At 42.4% G+C, this 21,709-nt stretch overlaps 1 protein-coding gene across 1 annotated transcript in view; it reads left to right on the forward strand.

The window, feature by feature from the left end:
- Positions 1–21,709, forward strand: part of gtpbp6 (GTP binding protein 6 (putative)) — a 39,761-nt gene that overhangs the window by 9,947 nt on the left and 8,105 nt on the right. Inside the window, exons 6-9 of the mRNA XM_036978958.1 lie at positions 94–252; positions 18,365–18,573; positions 19,407–19,555; positions 21,546–21,698. Of these exons, the coding sequence (XP_036834853.1) occupies positions 94–252; positions 18,365–18,573; positions 19,407–19,555; positions 21,546–21,698 (670 nt within the window). The remainder of the gene's footprint in view (positions 1–93; positions 253–18,364; positions 18,574–19,406; positions 19,556–21,545; positions 21,699–21,709) is intronic.

Here is a 21,709-nt window from a genome sequence, read left to right on the forward strand (position 1 = left end):
CTGTCTCTACGTGACTGACCCCTCCCTCCCTGTCTCTAGGTTACTAACCCCTCCCTCCCTGTCTCTAGGTGACTAACCCCTCCCTGTCTCTAGGTGAGACGCTGATGGAGGTACAGCAGAGAGTTTTGCAGGAGAGAGAGCTGAAGATCTGCTCTGCTCTGCAACATCTGAGGAGGAAGAGACACCTGCTCCGCTCCCAACGCAAAAACAGAGACTTCCCCATCATCTCTGTTATGGGCTATACCAACTGTGGTGAGAGGCAGGGTTATGAACTATACCAACTGGGGTGATAGACAGGGGTTATGGGCATTAACAACTGTGGTGAGAGACGGGGTTATAGGCTATACCAACTGTGATGAGAGACGGGGTTATGGGCTATACCAACTGTGGTGAGAGACGGGGTTATGGGCTATACCAACTGTGGTGAGAGACGGGGTTATGGGCTATACCAACTGTGGTGAGAGACGGGGTTATAGGCTATACCAACTGTGGTGAGAGACGGGGTTATGGGCTATACCAAATGTGGTGAGAGATGGGCTTATGGGCTATACCAACTGTGGTGAGAGACGGGGTATGGGCTACACCAACTGTGGTGAGAGACGGGGTTATGGGCTATACCAACTGTGGTGATAGACGGGGCTATGGGCTACACCAACTGTGGTGAGAGACGGGGTTATGGGCTATACCAACTGTGGTGAGAGACGGGGTTATGGGCTATACCAACTGTGGTGAGAGACAGGGGATTGTGGGCACAGGAGGTTGGTGGCACCTTCATTAGGGAGAACTGGCTTGTGGTAATGGCTGGAGCGGAATCAATGGAATGGTATCAAACATTTATTATGGATCCCCATTAGTTCCTGCCAAGGCAGCAGCTACTCTTCCTGGTGTTTATTATGGATCCCCATTAGTTCCTGTCAAGGCAGCAGCTACTCTTCCTGGGGTTTATTATGGATCCCCATTAGTTCCTGCCAAGGCAGCAGCTACTCTTCCTGGGGTTTATTATGGATCCCCATTAGTTCCTGTCAAGGCAGCAGCTACTCTTCCTGGGTTAATTATAGATCCCCATTAGTTCCTGCCAAGGCAGCAGCTACTCTTCCTGGGGTTAATTATAGATCCCCATTAGTTCCTGCCAAGGCAGCAGCTACTCTTCCTGGGGTTTATTATGGATCCCCATTAGTTCCTGTCAAGGCAGCAGCTCTTCCTGGGGTTTATTATGGATCCCCATTAGTTCCTGCCAAGGCAGCAGCTACTCTTCCTGGGGTTTATTGTGGATCCCCATTAGTTCCTGCCAAGGCAGCAGCTACTCTTCCTGGGGTTTATTATGGATCCCCGTTAGTTCCTGCCAAGGCAGCAGCTACTCTTCCTGGGGTTTATTATGGATCCCCATTAGTTCCTGCCAAGGCAGCAGCTACTCTTCCTGGGGTTTATTATGGATCCCCATTAGTTCCTGCCAAGGCAACAGCTACTCTTCCTGGGGTTTATTATGGATCCCCATTAGTTCCTGCCAAGGCAGCAGCTACTCTTCCTGGGGTTAATTATGGATCCCCATTAGTTCAGGCAGCAGCTACTCTTCCTGGGGTCCAGCAACATTAAGGAAGTTATAAACAATTTTAAAAACATTATAATACATTTCACAACAGATTTCACAATACATTAAGTGTGTTCCCTCAGGCCACTACTCTACAATACATTAAGTGTGTTCCCTCAGACCACTACTCTACAATACATTAAGTGTGTTCCCTCAGACCACTACTCTACAATACATTAAGTGTGTTCCCTCAGACCACTACTCTACAATACATTAAGTGTGTTCCCTCAGACCACTACTCTACAATACATTAAGTGTGTTCCCTCTGACCACTACTCTACTACCACATATCTACAATACATTAAGTGTGTTCCCTCAGACCACATATCTACAATACATTAAGTGTGTTCCCTCAGACCACTACTCTACAATACATTAAGTGTGTTCCCTCAGACCACATATCTACAACACATGAAGTGTGTTCCCTCAGACCACTACTCTACTACCACATATCTACAACACATTAAGTGTGTTCCCTCAGACCACTACTCTACTACCACATATCTACAATACATTAAGTGTGTTCCCTCAGACCACATATCTACAACACATTAAGTGTGTTCCCTCAGACCACATATCTACAACACATTAAGTGTGTTCCCTCAGACCACTACTCTACTACCACATATCTACAATACATTAAGTGTGTTCCCTCAGACCACATATCTACAACACATTAAGTGTGTTCCCTCAGACCACATATCTACAACACATTAAGTGTGTTCCCTCAGACCATTACTCTACTACCACATATCTACAACACATTAAGTGTGTTCCCTCAGACCACATATCTACAACACATTAAGTGTGTTCCCTCAGACCACATATCTACAACACATTAAGTGTGTTCCCTCAGACCACTACTCTACAACCACATATCTACAATACATTAAGTGTGTTCCCTCAGACCACTACTCTACAATACATTAAGTGTGTTCCCTCAGACCACTACTCTACAATACATTAAGTGTGTTCCCTCAGACCACTACTCTACTACCACTACTCTACAATACATTAAGTGTGTTCCCTCAGACCACATATCTACAATACATTAAGTGTGTTCCCTCAGACCACTACTCTACTACCACTACTCTACAATACATTAAGTGTGTTCCCTCAGACCACTACTCTACAATACATTAAGTGTGTTCCCTCAGACCACTACTCTACTACCACATATCTACAATACATTAAGTGTGTTACCTCAGACCACTACTCTACAATACATTAAGTGTGTTCCCTCAGACCACTACTCTACTACCACATATCTACAATACATTAAGTGTGTTCCCTCAGACCACTACTCTACAATACATTAAGTGTGTTCCCTCAGACCACTACTCTACAATACATTAAGTGTGTTCCCTCAGACCACTACTCTACAATACATTAAGTGTGTTCCCTCAGACCACTACTCTACTACCACATATCTACAACACATTAAGTGTGTTCCCTCAGACCACTACTCTACAATACATTAAGTGTGTTCCCTCAGACCACTACTCTACTACCACATATCTACAATACATTAAGTGTGTTCCCTCAGACCACTACTCTACAATACATTAAGTGTGTTCCCTCAGACCACTACTCTACAATACATTAAGTGTGTTCCCTCAGACCACTACTCTACAATACATTAAGTGTGTTCCCTCAGACCACATATCTACACCACATTAAGTGTGTTCCCTCAGACCACTACTCTACAATACATTAAGTGTGTTCCCTCAGACCACTACTCTACAATACATTAAGTGTGTTCCCTCAGACCACATATCTACAACACATTAAGTGTGTTCCCTCAGACCACGACTCTACAATACATTAAGTGTGTTCCCTCAGACCACTACTCTACTACCACATATCTACAATACATTAAGTGTGTTCCCTCAGACCACTACTCTACTACCACATATCTACAATACATTAAGTGTGTTCCCTCAGGCCACTACTCTACAATACATTAAGTGTGTTCCCTCAGACCACTACTCTACTACCACATATCTACAATACATTAAGTGTGTTACCTCAGACCACTACTCTACAATACATTAAGTGTGTTCCCTCAGACCACTACTCTACTACCACATATCTACAATACATTAAGTGTGTTCCCTCAGACCACTACTCTACTACCACATATCTACAATACATTAAGTGTGTTCCCTCAGGCCACATATCTACAATACATTAAGTGTGTTCCCTCAGGCCACTACTCTACAATACATTAAGTGTGTTCCCTCAGACCACTACTCTACAATACATTAAGTGTGTTCCCTCAGACCACTACTCTACAATACATTAAGTGTGTTCCCTCAGACCACTACTCTACAATACATTAAGTGTGTTCCCTCAGACCACTACTCTGCAATACATTAAGTGTGTTCCCTCAGACCACTACTCTACTACCACATATCTACAATACATTAAGTGTGTTACCTCAGACCACATATCTACAATACATTAAGTGTGTTCCCTCAGACCACTACTCTGCAATACATTAAGTGTGTTCCCTCAGACCACTACTCTACAATACATTAAGTGTGTTCCCTCAGACCACATATCTACAATACATTAAGTGTGTTCCCTCGGACCACTACTCTACAATACATTAAGTGTGTTCCCTCAGACCACATATCTACAATACATTAAGTGTGTTCCCTCAGACCACTACTCTACTACCACATATCTACAATACATTAAGTGTGTTCCCTCAGACCACATATCTACAATACATTAAGTGTGTTCCCTCAGACCACTACTCTACTACCACATATCTACAATACATTAAGTGTGTTCCCTCAGACCACTACTCTACAATACATTAAGTGTGTTACCTCAGACCACTACTCTACAATACATTAAGTGTGTTCCCTCAGACCACTACTCTACTACCACATATCTACAATACATTAAGTGTGTTCCCTCAGACCACTACTCTACAATACATTAAGTGTGTTCCCTCAGACCACATATCTACAATACATTAAGTGTGTTCCCTCAGACCACTACTCTACAATACATTAAGTGTGTTCCCTCAGACCACTACTCTACTACCACATATCTACAATACATTAAGTGTGTTCCCTCAGACCACTACTCTACAATACATTAAGTGTGTTCCCTCAGACCACTACTCTACTACCACATATCTACAATACATTAAGTGTGTTCCCTCAGGCCACTACTCTACAATACATTAAGTGTGTTCCCTCAGACCACTACTCTACAATACATTAAGTGTGTTCCCTCAGGCCACTACTCTACTACCACATATCTACAATACATTAAGTGTGTTCCCTCAGACCACTACTCTACAATACATTAAGTGTGTTCCCTCAGACCACATATCTACAATACATTAAGTGTGTTCCCTCAGACCACATATCTACAATACATTAAGTGTGTTCCCTCAGACCACTACTCTACAATACATTAAGTGTGTTCCCTCAGACCACTACTCTACTACCACATATCTACAATACATTAAGTGTGTTCCCTCAGACCACTACTCTACAATACATTAAGTGTGTTCCCTCAGACCACTACTCTACTACCACATATCTACAATACATTAAGTGTGTTCCCTCAGGCCACTACTCTACAATACATTAAGTGTGTTCCCTCAGACCACTACTCTACAATACATTAAGTGTGTTCCCTCAGACCACTACTCTACTACCACATATCTACAATACATTAAGTGTGTTACCTCAGACCACTACTCTACTACCACATATCTACAATACATTAAGTGTGTTCCCTCAGACCACTACTCTACAATACATTAAGTGTGTTCCCTCAGACCACTACTCTACAATACATTAAGTGTGTTCCCTCAGACCACTACTCTACTACCACATATCTACAATACATTAAGTGTGTTCCCTCAGACCACATATCTACAACACATTAAGTGTGTTCCCTCAGACCACTACTCTACTACCACATATCTACAACACATTAAGTGTGTTCCCTCAGACCACTACTCTACTACCACATATCTACAACACATTAAGTGTGTTCCCTCAGACCACTACTCTACTACCACATATCTACAATACATTAAGTGTGTTCCCTCAGACCACATATCTACAACACATTAAGTGTGTTCCCTCAGACCACATATCTACAACACATTAAGTGTGTTCCCTCAGACCACTACTCTACTACCACATATCTACAATACATTAAGTGTGTTCCCTCAGACCACATATCTACAACACATTAAGTGTGTTCCCTCAGACCATTACTCTACTACCACATATCTACAACACATTAAGTGTGTTCCCTCAGACCACATAACTACAACACATTAAGTGTGTTCCCTCAGACCACTACTCTACAACCACATATCTACAATACATTAAGTGTGTTCCCTCAGACCACTACTCTACAATACATTAAGTGTGTTCCCTCAGACCACTACTCTACAATACATTAAGTGTGTTCCCTCAGACCACTACTCTACTACCACTACTCTACAATACATTAAGTGTGTTCCCTCAGACCACATATCTACAATACATTAAGTGTGTTCCCTCAGACCACTACTCTACTACCACTACTCTACAATACATTAAGTGTGTTCCCTCAGACCACTACTCTACAATACATTAAGTGTGTTCCCTCAGGCCACTACTCTACAATACATTAAGTGTGTTCCCTCAGACCACTACTCTACAATACATTAAGTGTGTTCCCTCAGGCCACTACTCTACTACCACATATCTACAATACATTAAGTGTGTTCCCTCAGACCACTACTCTACAATACATTAAGTGTGTTCCCTCAGACCACATATCTACAATACATTAAGTGTGTTCCCTCAGACCACATATCTACAATACATTAAGTGTGTTCCCTCAGACCACTACTCTACAATACATTAAGTGTGTTCCCTCAGACCACTACTCTACTACCACATATCTACAATACATTAAGTGTGTTCCCTCAGACCACTACTCTACAATACATTAAGTGTGTTCCCTCAGACCACTACTCTACTACCACATATCTACAATACATTAAGTGTGTTCCCTCAGGCCACTACTCTACAATACATTAAGTGTGTTCCCTCAGACCACTACTCTACAATACATTAAGTGTGTTCCCTCAGACCACTACTCTACTACCACATATCTACAATACATTAAGTGTGTTACCTCAGACCACTACTCTACTACCACATATCTACAATACATTAAGTGTGTTCCCTCAGACCACTACTCTACAATACATTAAGTGTGTTCCCTCAGACCACTACTCTACAATACATTAAGTGTGTTCCCTCAGACCACTACTCTACTACCACATATCTACAATACATTAAGTGTGTTCCCTCAGACCACATATCTACAACACATTAAGTGTGTTCCCTCAGACCACTACTCTACTACCACATATCTACAACACATTAAGTGTGTTCCCTCAGACCACTACTCTACTACCACATATCTACAACACATTAAGTGTGTTCCCTCAGACCACTACTCTACTACCACATATCTACAATACATTAAGTGTGTTCCCTCAGACCACATATCTACAACACATTAAGTGTGTTCCCTCAGACCACATATCTACAACACATTAAGTGTGTTCCCTCAGACCACTACTCTACTACCACATATCTACAATACATTAAGTGTGTTCCCTCAGACCACATATCTACAACACATTAAGTGTGTTCCCTCAGACCACATATCTACAACACATTAAGTGTGTTCCCTCAGACCATTACTCTACTACCACATATCTACAACACATTAAGTGTGTTCCCTCAGACCACATATCTACAACACATTAAGTGTGTTCCCTCAGACCACATATCTACAACACATTAAGTGTGTTCCCTCAGACCACTACTCTACAACCACATATCTACAATACATTAAGTGTGTTCCCTCAGACCACTACTCTACAATACATTAAGTGTGTTCCCTCAGACCACTACTCTACAATACATTAAGTGTGTTCCCTCAGACCACTACTCTACTACCACTACTCTACTATACATTAAGTGTGTTCCCTCAGACCACTACTCTACTACCACTACTCTACAATACATTAAGTGTGTTCCCTCAGACCACTACTCTACTACCACATATCTACAATACATTAAGTGTGTTCCCTCAGACCACTACTCTACTACCACTACTCTACAATACATTAAGTGTGTTCCCTCAGACCACTACTCTACAATACATTAAGTGTGTTCCCTCAGACCACTACTCTACAATACATTAAGTGTGTTCCCTCAGACCACTACTCTACTACCACATATCTACAATACATTAAGTGTGTTACCTCAGACCACTACTCTACAATACATTAAGTGTGTTCCCTCAGACCACTACTCTACTACCACATATCTACAATACATTAAGTGTGTTCCCTCAGACCACTACTCTACAATACATTAAGTGTGTTCCCTCAGACCACTACTCTACAATACATTAAGTGTGTTCCCTCAGACCACTACTCTACAATACATTAAGTGTGTTCCCTCAGACCACTACTCTACTACCACATATCTACAACACATTAAGTGTGTTCCCTCAGACCACTACTCTACAATACATTAAGTGTGTTCCCTCAGACCACTACTCTACTACCACATATCTACAATACATTAAGTGTGTTCCCTCAGACCACTACTCTACAATACATTAAGTGTGTTCCCTCAGACCACTACTCTACTACCACATATCTACAATACATTAAGTGTGTTCCCTCAGACCACTACTCTACAATACATTAAGTGTGTTCCCTCAGACCACTACTCTACAATACATTAAGTGTGTTCCCTCAGACCACATATCTACACCACATTAAGTGTGTTCCCTCAGACCACTACTCTACAATACATTAAGTGTGTTCCCTCAGACCACTACTTTACAATACATTAAGTGTGTTCCCTCAGACCACATATCTACAACACATTAAGTGTGTTCCCTCAGACCACTACTCTACAATACATTAAGTGTGTTCCCTCAGACCACTACTCTACTACCACATATCTACAATACATTAAGTGTGTTCCCTCAGGCCACTACTCTACAATACATTAAGTGTGTTCCCTCAGACCACTACTCTACTACCACATATCTACAATACATTAAGTGTGTTACCTCAGACCACTACTCTACAATACATTAAGTGTGTTCCCTCAGACCACTACTCTACTACCACATATCTACAATACATTAAGTGTGTTCCCTCAGACCACTACTCTACTACCACATATCTACAATACATTAAGTGTGTTCCCTCAGGCCACATATCTACAATACATTAAGTGTGTTCCCTCAGGCCACTACTCTACAATACATTAAGTGTGTTCCCTCAGACCACTACTCTACAATACATTAAGTGTGTTCCCTCAGACCACTACTCTACAATACATTAAGTGTGTTCCCTCAGACCACTACTCTACAATACATTAAGTGTGTTCCCTCAGACCACTACTCTGCAATACATTAAGTGTGTTCCCTCAGACCACTACTCTACTACCACATATCTACAATACATTAAGTGTGTTACCTCAGACCACATATCTACAATACATTAAGTGTGTTCCCTCAGACCACTACTCTGCAATACATTAAGTGTGTTCCCTCAGACCACTACTCTACAATACATTAAGTGTGTTCCCTCAGACCACATATCTACAATACATTAAGTGTGTTCCCTCAGACCACTACTCTACAATACATTAAGTGTGTTCCCTCAGACCACATATCTACAATACATTAAGTGTGTTCCCTCAGACCACTACTCTACTACCACATATCTACAATACATTAAGTGTGTTCCCTCAGACCACATATCTACAATACATTAAGTGTGTTCCCTCAGACCACTACTCTACTACCACATATCTACAATACATTAAGTGTGTTCCCTCAGACCACTACTCTACAATACATTAAGTGTGTTACCTCAGACCACTACTCTACAATACATTAAGTGTGTTCCCTCAGACCACTACTCTACTACCACATATCTACAATACATTAAGTGTGTTCCCTCAGACCACTACTCTACAATACATTAAGTGTGTTCCCTCAGACCACATATCTACAATACATTAAGTGTGTTCCCTCAGACCACTACTCTACAATACATTAAGTGTGTTCCCTCAGACCACTACTCTACTACCACATATCTACAATACATTAAGTGTGTTCCCTCAGACCACTACTCTACAATACATTAAGTGTGTTCCCTCAGACCACTACTCTACTACCACATATCTACAATACATTAAGTGTGTTCCCTCAGGCCACTACTCTACAATACATTAAGTGTGTTCCCTCAGACCACTACTCTACAATACATTAAGTGTGTTCCCTCAGGCCACTACTCTACTACCACATATCTACAATACATTAAGTGTGTTCCCTCAGACCACTACTCTACAATACATTAAGTGTGTTCCCTCAGACCACATATCTACAATACATTAAGTGTGTTCCCTCAGACCACATATCTACAATACATTAAGTGTGTTCCCTCAGACCACTACTCTACAATACATTAAGTGTGTTCCCTCAGACCACTACTCTACTACCACATATCTACAATACATTAAGTGTGTTCCCTCAGACCACTACTCTACAATACATTAAGTGTGTTCCCTCAGACCACTACTCTACTACCACATATCTACAATACATTAAGTGTGTTCCCTCAGGCCACTACTCTACAATACATTAAGTGTGTTCCCTCAGACCACTACTCTACAATACATTAAGTGTGTTCCCTCAGACCACTACTCTACTACCACATATCTACAATACATTAAGTGTGTTACCTCAGACCACTACTCTACTACCACATATCTACAATACATTAAGTGTGTTCCCTCAGACCACTACTCTACTACCACATATCTACAATACATTAAGTGTGTTCCCTCAGGCCACTACTCTACAATACATTAAGTGTGTTCCCTCAGACCACTACTCTACAATACATTAAGTGTGTTCCCTCAGACCACTACTCTGCAATACATTAAGTGTGTTCCCTCAGACCACTACTCTACTACCACATATCTACAATACATTAAGTGTGTTACCTCAGACCACATATCTACAATACATTAAGTGTGTTCCCTCAGACCACTACTCTGCAATACATTAAGTGTGTTCCCTCAGACCACTACTCTACAATACATTAAGTGTGTTCCCTCAGACCACATATCTACAATACATTAAGTGTGTTCCCTCAGACCACTACTCTACAATACATTAAGTGTGTTCCCTCAGACCACATATCTACAATACATTAAGTGTGTTCCCTCAGACCACTACTCTACTACCACATATCTACAATACATTAAGTGTGTTCCCTCAGACCACATATCTACAATACATTAAGTGTGTTCCCTCAGACCACTACTCTACTACCACATATCTACAATACATTAAGTGTGTTCCCTCAGACCACTACTCTACAATACATTAAGTGTGTTACCTCAGACCACTACTCTACAATACATTAAGTGTGTTCCCTCAGACCACTACTCTACTACCACATATCTACAATACATTAAGTGTGTTCCCTCAGACCACTACTCTACAATACATTAAGTGTGTTCCCTCAGACCACATATCTACAATACATTAAGTGTGTTCCCTCAGACCACTACTCTACAATACATTAAGTGTGTTCCCTCAGACCACTACTCTACTACCACATATCTACAATACATTAAGTGTGTTCCCTCAGACCACTACTCTACAATACATTAAGTGTGTTCCCTCAGACCACTACTCTACTACCACATATCTACAATACATTAAGTGTGTTCCCTCAGGCCACTACTCTACAATACATTAAGTGTGTTCCCTCAGACCACTACTCTACAATACATTAAGTGTGTTCCCTCAGGCCACTACTCTACTACCACATATCTACAATACATTAAGTGTGTTCCCTCAGACCACTACTCTACAATACATTAAGTGTGTTCCCTCAGACCACATATCTACAATACATTAAGTGTGTTCCCTCAGACCACATATCTACAATACATTAAGTGTGTTCCCTCAGACCACTACTCTACAATACATTAAGTGTGTTCCCTCAGACCACTACTCTACTACCACATATCTACAATACATTAAGTGTGTTCCCTCAGACCACTACTCTACAATACATTAAGTGTGTTCCCTCAGACCACTACTCTACTACCACATATCTACAATACATTAAGTGTGTTCCCTCAGGCCACTACTCTACAATACATTAAGTGTGTTCCCTCAGACCACTACTCTACAATACATTAAGTGTGTTCCCTCAGACCACTACTCTACTACCACATATCTACAATACATTAAGTGTGTTACCTCAGACCACTACTCTACTACCACATATCTACAATACATTAAGTGTGTTCCCTCAGACCACTACTCTACTACCACATATCTACAATACATTAAGTGTGTTCCCTCAGGCCACTACTCTACAATACATTAAGTGTGTTCCCTCAGGCCACTACTCTACTACCACATATCTACAATACACTAAGTGTGTTCCCTCAGGCCACTACTCTACAATACATTAAGTGTGTTCCCTCAGACCACTACTCTACTACCACATATCTACAATACATTAAGTGTGTTCCCTCAGGCCACTACTCTACAATACATTAAGTGTGTTCCCTCAGGCCACTACTCTACTACCACATATCTACAATACACTAAGTGTGTTCCCTCAGGCCACTACTCTACAATACATTAAGTGTGTTCCCTCAGACCACTACTCTACTACCACATATCTACAATACATTAAGTGTGTTCCCTCAGGCCACTACTCTACAATACATTAAGTGTGTTCCCTCAGACCACTACTCTACAATACATTAAGTGTGTTCCTTCAGACCACTACTCTACTATCATATATCTACAATACATTAAGTGTGTTCCCTCAGACCACTACTCTACTACCACATATCTACAATACATTAAGTGTGTTCCCTCAGACCACTACTCTACAATACATTAAGTGTGTTCCCTCAGACCACTACTCTACTACCACATATCTACAATACATTAAGTGTGTTCCCTCAGGCCACTACTCTACAATACATTAAGTGTGTTCCCTCAGACCACTACTCTACAATACATTAAGTGTGTTCCCTCAGACCACTACTCTACTACCACATATCTACAATACATTAAGTGTGTTCCCTCAGACCACATATCTACAATACATTAAGTGTGTTCCCTCAGACCACTACTCTACAATACATTAAGTGTGTTCCCTCAGACCACTACTCTACAATACATTAAGTGTGTTCCCTCAGACCACTACTCTACTACCACATATCTACAATACATTAAGTGTGTTCCCTCAGACCACTACTCTACAATACATTAAGTGTGTTCCCTCAGACCACTACTCTACTACCACATATCTACAACACATTAAGTGTGTTCCCTCAGACCACATATCTACAATACATTAAGTGTGTTCCCTCAGACCACTACTCTACAATACATTAAGTGTGTTCCCTCAGACCACTACTCTACTACCACTACTCTACAATACATTAAGTGTGCTCCCTCAGACCACTACTCTACAATACATTAAGTGTGTTCCCTCAGACCACTACTCTACAATACATTAAGTGTGTTCCCTCAGACCACATATCTACAATACATTAAGTGTGCTCCCTCAGACCACTACTCTACAATACATTAAGTGTGTTCCCTCAGACCACTACTCTACAATACATTAAGTGTGTTCCCTCAGACCACATATCTACAATACATTAAGTGTGCTCCCTCAGACCACTACTCTACAATACATTAAGTGTGTTCCCTCAGACCACTACTCTACAATACATTAAGTGTGTTCCCTCAGACCACTACTCTACTACCACTACTCTACAATACATTAAGTGTGCTCCCTCAGACCACTACTCTACAATACATTAAGTGTGTTCCCTCAGACCACTACTCTACAATACATTAAGTGTGTTCCCTCAGACCACATATCTACAATACATTAAGTGTGTTCCCTCAGACCACTACTCTACAATACATTAAGTGTGTTCCCTCAGACCACTACTCTACTACCACATATCTACAACACATTAAGTGTGTTCCCTCAGACCACTACTCTACTACCACATATCTACAACACATTAAGTGTGTTCCCTCAGACCACTACTCTACAATACATTAAGTGTGTTCCCTCAGACCACTACTCTACTACCACATATCTACAATACATTAAGTGTGTTCCCTCAGACCACTACTCTACAATACATTAAGTGTGTTCCCTCAGACCACTACTCTACAATACATTAAGTGTGTTCCCTCAGACCACTACTCTACAATACATTAAGTGTGTTCCCTCAGACCACTACTCTACTACCACTACTCTACAATACATTAAGTGTGTTCCCTCAGACCACTACTCTACTACCACATATCTACAATACATTAAGTGTGTTCCCTCAGACCACTACTCTACTACCACATATCTACAATACATTAAGTGTGTTCCCTCAGACCACTACTCTACTACCACATATCTACAATACATTAAGTGTGTTCCCTCAGACCACTACTCTACTACCACATATCTACAATACATTAAGTGTGTTCCCTCAGGCCACTACTCTACAATACATTAAGTGTGTTCCCTCAGACCACTACTCTACTACCACATATCTACAATACATTAAGTGTGTTCCCTCAGACCACTACTCTACAATACATTAAGTGTGTTCCCTCAGACCACTACTCTACAATACATTAAGTGTGTTCCCTCAGACCACTACTCTACTACCACATATCTACAATACATTAAGTGTGTTCCCTCAGACCACTACTCTACAATACATTAAGTGTGTTACCTCAGACCACTACTCTACAATACATTAAGTGTGTTCCCTCAGACCACTACTCTACTACCACATATCTACAATACATTAAGTGTGTTCCCTCAGACCACTACTCTACAATACATTAAGTGTGTTCCCTCAGACCACTACTCTACAATACATTAAGTGTGTTCCCTCAGACCACTACTCTACTACCACATATCTACAATACATTAAGTGTGTTCCCTCAGACCACTACTCTACAATACATTAAGTGTGTTCCCTCAGACCACTACTCTACTACCACATATCTACAATACATTACGTGTGTTCCCTCAGACCACATATCTACAACACATTAAGTATATTCCCTCAGACCACTACTCTACAATACATTAAGTGTGTTCCCTCAGACCACATATCTACAACACATTAAGTGTGTTCCCTCAGACCACTACTCTACAATACATTAAGTGTGTTCCCTCAGACCACATATCTACAATACATTAAGTGTGTTCCCTCAGACCACTACTCTACAATATATTAAGTGTGTTCCCTCAGACCACTACTCTACAATACATTAAGTGTGTTCCCTCAGACCACTACTCTACTACCACATATCTACAATACATTAAGTGTGTTCCCTCAGACCACATATCTACAACACATTAAGTGTGTTCCCTCAGACCACTACTCTACTACCACATATCTACAATACATTAAGTGTGTTCCCTCAGACCACTACTCTACAATACATTAAGTGTGTTCCCTCAGACCACTACTCTACAATACATTAAGTGTGTTACCTCAGACCACTACTCTACAATACATTAAGTGTGTTCCCTCAGACCACTACTCTACTACCACATATCTACAATACATTAAGTGTGTTCCCTCAGACCACTACTCTACTACCACATATCTACAATACATTAAGTGTGTTCCCTCAGACCACTACTCTACAATACATTAAGTGTGTTCCCTCAGACCACTACTCTACAATACATTAAGTGTGTTACCTCAGACCACTACTCTACTACCACATATCTACAATACATTAAGTGTGTTCCCTCAGACCACTACTCTACAATACATTAAGTGTGTTCCCTCAGACCACTACTCTACTACCACATATCTACAATACATTAAGTGTGTTCCCTCAGACCACTACTCTACTACCACATATCTACAATACATTAAGTGTGTTCCCTCAGGCCACTACTCTACTACCACTACTCTACAATACATTAAGTGTGTTCCTTAAGACCATTACTCTACTACCACTACTCTACAATACATTAAGTGTGTTACCTCAGACCACTACTCTACAATACATTAAGTGTGTTCCTTAAGACCACTACTCTACTACCACATATCTACAATACATTAAGTGTGTTCCCTCAGACCACTACTCTACTACCACATATCTACAATACATTAAGTGTGTTCCCTCAGACCACTACTCTACTACCACATATCTACAATACATTAAGTGTGTTCCCTCAGACCACTACTCTACAATACATTAAGTGTGTTCCCTCAGACCACTACTCTACAATACATTAAGTGTGTTCCCTCAGACCACTACTCTACTACCACATATCTACAATACATTAAGTGTGTTCCCTCAGACCACTACTCTACTACCACATATCTACAATACATTAAGTGTGTTACCTCAGACCACTACTCTACAATACATTAAGTGTGTTCCCTCAGACCACTACTCTACAATACATTAAGTGTGTTCCCTCAGACCACTACTCTACTACCACATATCTACAATACATTAAGTGTGTTCCCTCAGACCACTACTCTACTACCACATATCTACAATACATTAAGTGTGTTCCCTCAGACCACTACTCTACTACCACTACTCTACAATACATTAAGTGTGTTACCTCAGACCACTACTCTACTACCACTACTCTACAATACATTAAGTGTGTTCCCTCAGACCACTACTCTACTACCACTACTCTACAATACATTAAGTGTGTTACCTCAGACCACTACTCTACTACCACTACTCTACAATACATTAAGTGTGTTCCCTCAGACCACTACTCTACTACCACTACTCTACAATACATTAAGTGTGTTCCCTCAGACCACTACTCTACAATACATTAAGTGTGTTACCTCAGACCACTACTCTACTACCACTACTCTACAACACATTAAGTGTGTTCCCTCAGACCACTACTCTACAATACATTAAGTGTGTTACCTCAGACCACTACTCTACTACCACTACTCTACAATACATTAAGTGTGTTACCTCAGACCACTACTCTACTACCACTACTCTACAATACATTAAGTGTGTTCCCTCAGACCACTACTCTACTACCACATATCTACAATACAATACTGTTATCGTGTGTGTGTGTAGGTTACGTGTGTAAGCATGTGTCTGTGCCAACGTTTGTGTTGCTTCACAGTCCCCGCTGTTCCATAAGGTGTATTTGTATCTGTATTTATACATCTGATTCTCCTGCTGCATCAGTTACCTGATGTAGAATAGAGTTGCATGTAGTCATGGCTCTATGTAGTACTGTGGAATAGAGTTGCATGTAGTCATGGCTCTATGTAGTACTGTGGAATAGAGTTCCATGTAGTCATGGCTCTATGTAGTACTGTGGAATAGAGTTGCATGTAGTCATGGCTCTATGTAGTACTGTGGAATAGAGTTCCATGTAGTCATGGCTCTATGTAGTACTGTGGAATAGAGTTCCATGTAGTCATGGCTCTATGTAGTACTGTGGAATAGAGTTGCATGTAGTCATGGCTCTATGTAGTACTGTGGAATAGAGTTCCATGTGGTCATGGCTCTATGTAGTACTGTGGAATAGAGTTCCATGTAGTCATGGCTCTATGTAGTACTGTGGAATAGAGTTGCATGTAGTCATGGCTCTATGTAGTACTGTGGAATAGAGTTGCATGTAGTCATGGCTCTATGTAGTACTGTGCTCCTCCCGTAGTCTGTTCTGGTTGTGGGGACTGTGTAGTCATGGCTCCATGTAGTCATGGCTCTATGTAGTACTGTGCTCCTCCCATAGTCTGTTCTGGATTTGGGGACTGTGTAGTCATGGCTCCATGTAGTACTGTGTTCCTCCCATAGTCTGTTCTGGTTTTGGGGATTGTGTAGTCATGGCTCTACGTAGTACTGTGCTCCTCCCATAGTCTGTTCTGGATGTGGGGACTGTGTAGTCATGGTTCTATGTAGTACTGTGCTCCTCCCATAGTCTGTTCTGGATGTGGGGACTGTGTAGTCATGGCTCTATGTAGTACTGTGTTCCTCCCATAGTCTGTTCTGGATGTGGGGACTGTGTAGTCATGGCTCTACGTAGTACTGTGCTCCTCCCATAGTCTGTTCTGGATGTGGGGACTGTGTAGTCATGGCTCTACGTAGTACTGTGCTCCTCCCATAGTCTGTTCTGGATGTGGGGACTGTGTAGTCATGGCTCTACGTAGTACTGTGCTCCTCCCATAGTCTGTTCTGGATGTGGGGACTGTGTAGTCATGGCTCTACGTAGTACTGTGCTCCTCCCATAGTCTGTTCTGGATGTGGGGACTGTGTAGTCATGGCTCTATGTAGTACTGTGCTCCTCCCATAGTCTGTTCTGGATGTGGGGACTGTGTAGTCATGGCTCTACGTAGTACTGTGCTCCTCCCATAGTCTGTTTCCAGGTGTTTGATGCCATTCCATTCGCTCCGTTCCGGACATTATTATGAGCCGTTTTTGATTTTCCACCTGTTGTTGCTAAATATGATATATAATATAAATGGCTTCATTCACCGAACGGTGATCAGCATTTACCCACTTATTTACTGACTATTACACCTCCAGAAGCACTTATTTAATATCTAATTAAAATATTGTCTCTTCTGCCTGTTCATTACTGTTAAACTCCTATCCCTCCTCCAGGTAAGACGACTCTGATCAAGGCGTTGACTGGTGACGCTGCGCTGCAGCCTAGAGATCAGCTGTTTGCCACGCTGGACGTCACGGTGCACGCCGGCACGCTGCCTAGTCACATGACTGTGCTTTACGTGGACACCATCGGCTTCCTGTCCCAGCTTCCTCACCGGCTCATAGACTCCTTCTCCGCCACGCTGGATGACGTCACTCACTCTGTATGTTACAACACTTTTCATTTCAAAATGTTTACAATTCATCCCAAAGGTGTTCCATAGCGTTACATTTTCCCTTCACTGGAACTAAGGGGCCTAACCATAACCATGAAAAACAGGCCCAGACCATTATTCCTCCTCCACTATGGGGCAGGTAGTGTTCTCCTGGCATCCGCCAAACCCTGATTAATTAACCGGACTGCCAGATGGTGAAGTGATTCATCACTCCAGAGAAGGTGTTTCTACTGCTCCAGAGTCCAATGGCAGTGAGCTTATCACCACTCCAGCTGACGCTTGGTATTGCACATGGTGATCTTAGGCTTGTGTGCGGCTGCTCGGCCACGGAAACCCATTTCATGAAGCTCCAGACGAAAGGTTCTTGTGCTGACGTTGCTTCCAGGGGCAGTTTGGAACTCGGTCGTGTTGCAACCGAGGACAGACTATTATTACGCTCTACGTGCTTCAGGACTTGCCGGTCCAGTTCTGTGAGCTTGTGTGGCCTACCACTTTGTGGCTGAGACGTTGTTGCTCCTAGACGTTTCTACTTCACATTAACAGTACTTGCAGTTGACTGGGCAGCTCTAGCAGGGCAGAAATGTGATTAACTGACTTGTTGGAAAGATGGTATCCTGTGACGATGCCACGTTGAAAGTCACTCAGCTTTCAACGTGGCCATTCTACTGCCAATGTTTGTCTATGGAGATCGCATGGCTGTGTGCTCGATTTTACACACCAGTCAACAACAGGCGTGGCTGAAATAGCAGAATCCACTAATTTGAAGGGGTGTCCACATACTGCTGTATAGATAGTGTTCTTTCTCCTCGTTCTGTCCCCAGGACCTGATAGTCCATGTGAGAGACATCAGCCACCCAGAGACTGTGAACCAGAAGGAGAATGTGTTGAATGTCCTGAGGAACCTTCAGATCCCAGACAGACTGCTGAGCTCCATCGTAGAAGTCCATAATAAGATAGATCTGGTGGACAGGTGAGGAGAATAACATTCACACACAGTCTTGTACAGCTAACCTTGTGGGGACACACAATTCAGTCCCATTCAAAATCCTATTTTCCCTGAACATAACCCTAGCTCCTAACCCGTACCCTAATCCTAACCTTAACCTGAAAGTCTAACCTTAAACCCAACCCTAGCTCCTAACCCTAGCTCCTAACCCTAAAACTAACCCTAGCGCCTAACCCTAGCTCCTAACCCTAGATCCTAACCCTAAAACTAACCTTAGGTCCTAACCCTAAACCCAACCTTAGCTCCTAACCCTAAACCCAACCCTAGCTCCTAACCCTAAACCCAACCCTAGCTCCTAACCCTAAAACTAACCCTAGCTCCTAACCCTTAAACTAACCCTAGCTCCTAACCCTAGCTCCTAACCCTAAACCCAACCCTAGCTCCTAACCCTAGCTCCTAACCCTAAACCCAACCCTAGCTCCTAACCCTAGCTCCTAACCCTGAACTTAATTCTAATTCTAACCTTGACCCTAAACCCCACTATTCTTGTGGGGACTTTTGGTCCACAAGTAGTTAGAACGGTTAGAACAACACACTCAAACACTTCGGTGAGATGCAAAATAAAGTATGTTGAGGGGAGGAACTAAAGCATGTTGAGGGGATGGAACTAAAGCATGTTGAGGGGAGGAACTAAAGTCTGTTGAGGGGAGGAACTAAAGCCTGTTGAGGGGAGGAACTAAAGCATGTTGAGGGGAGGAACTAAAGCATGTTGAGGGGATGGAACTAAAGCATGTTGAGGGGAGGAACTAAAGCATGTTGAGGGGAGGAACTAAAGCATGTTGAGGGGAGGAACTAAAGCATGTTGAGGGGAGGAACTAAAGCATGTTGAGGGGATGGAACTAAAGCATGTTGAGGGGAGGAACTAAAGTCTGTTGAGGGGAGGAACTAAAGCCTGTTGAGGGGAGGAACTAAAGCATGTTGAGGGGAGGAACTAAAGCATGTTGAGGGGAGGAACTAAAGCATGTTGAGGGGATGGAACTAAAGCATGTTGAGGGGAGGAACTAAAGCATGTTGAGGGGAGGAACTAAAGCATGTTGAGGGGATGGAACTAAAGCATGTTGAGGGGAGGAACTAAAGTCTGTTGAGGGGAGGAACTAAAGCCTGTTGAGGGGAGGAACTAAAGCATGTTGAGGGGAGGAACTAAAGCATGTTGAGGGGAGGAACTAAAGCATGTTGAGGGGAGGAACTAATGTCTGTTGAGGGGAGGAACTAAAGCCTGTTGAGGGGAGGAACTAAAGTCTGTTGTGGGGAGGAACTAAAGCCTGTTGAGGGGAGGAACTAAAGCCTGTTGAGGGGATGGAACTAAAGTCTGTTGAGGGGAGGAACTAAAGCCTGTTGAGGGGATGGAACTAAAGCCTGTTGAGGGGATGGAACTAAAGCCTGTTGAGGGGAGGAACTAAAGCCTGTTGAGGGGATGGAACTAAAGCCTGTTGAGGGGAGGAACTAAAGTCTGTTGAGGGGATGGAACTAAAGTCTGTTGAGGGGATGGAACTAACGTCTGTTGAGGGGAGGAACTAAAGCCTGTTGAGGGGAGGAACTAAAGCCTGTTGAGGGGATGGAACTAAAGCCTGTTGAGGGGAGGAACTAAAGCCTGTTGAGGGGAGGAACTAAAGTCTGTTGAGGGGAGGAACTAAAGTCTGTTGAGGGGATGGAACTAAAGTCTGTTGAGGGGATGGAACTAAAGTCTGTTGAGGGGATGGAACTAAAGTCTGTTGAGGGGAGGAACTAAAGCCTGTTGAGGGGAGGAACTAAAGCCTGTTGAGGGGAGGAACTAAAGTCTGTTGAGGGGATGGAACTAAAGCCTGTTGAGGGGATGGAACTAAAGTCTGTTGTGGGGAGGAACTAAAGCCTGTTGAGGGGAGGAACTAAAGTCTGCCAGATGTATATGTGACTATGCTGTTTATCCATATATAAGTTCTTATCATTCATTACATGGATATGTTGTCCTCCTCAGCTATGAGCCCTCTGAGCCCAACAGCCTGCCTATCTCTGCTCTGAGAGGACAGGGTCTGGAGGAGCTGAAGATAGTCGTAGAAGAAGCTATAATGAGATCTACAGGGAAACAGGCCCTGACTCTCCCTGTGGACCTCAGCAGCTCCCAGTTAAGGTAAGGTTAAA

Source organism: Oncorhynchus mykiss, chromosome 5 (assembly GCF_013265735.2).
Source record: "Oncorhynchus mykiss isolate Arlee chromosome 5, USDA_OmykA_1.1, whole genome shotgun sequence".
Classification (NCBI taxonomy): Eukaryota; Metazoa; Chordata; class Actinopteri; order Salmoniformes; family Salmonidae; genus Oncorhynchus; species Oncorhynchus mykiss.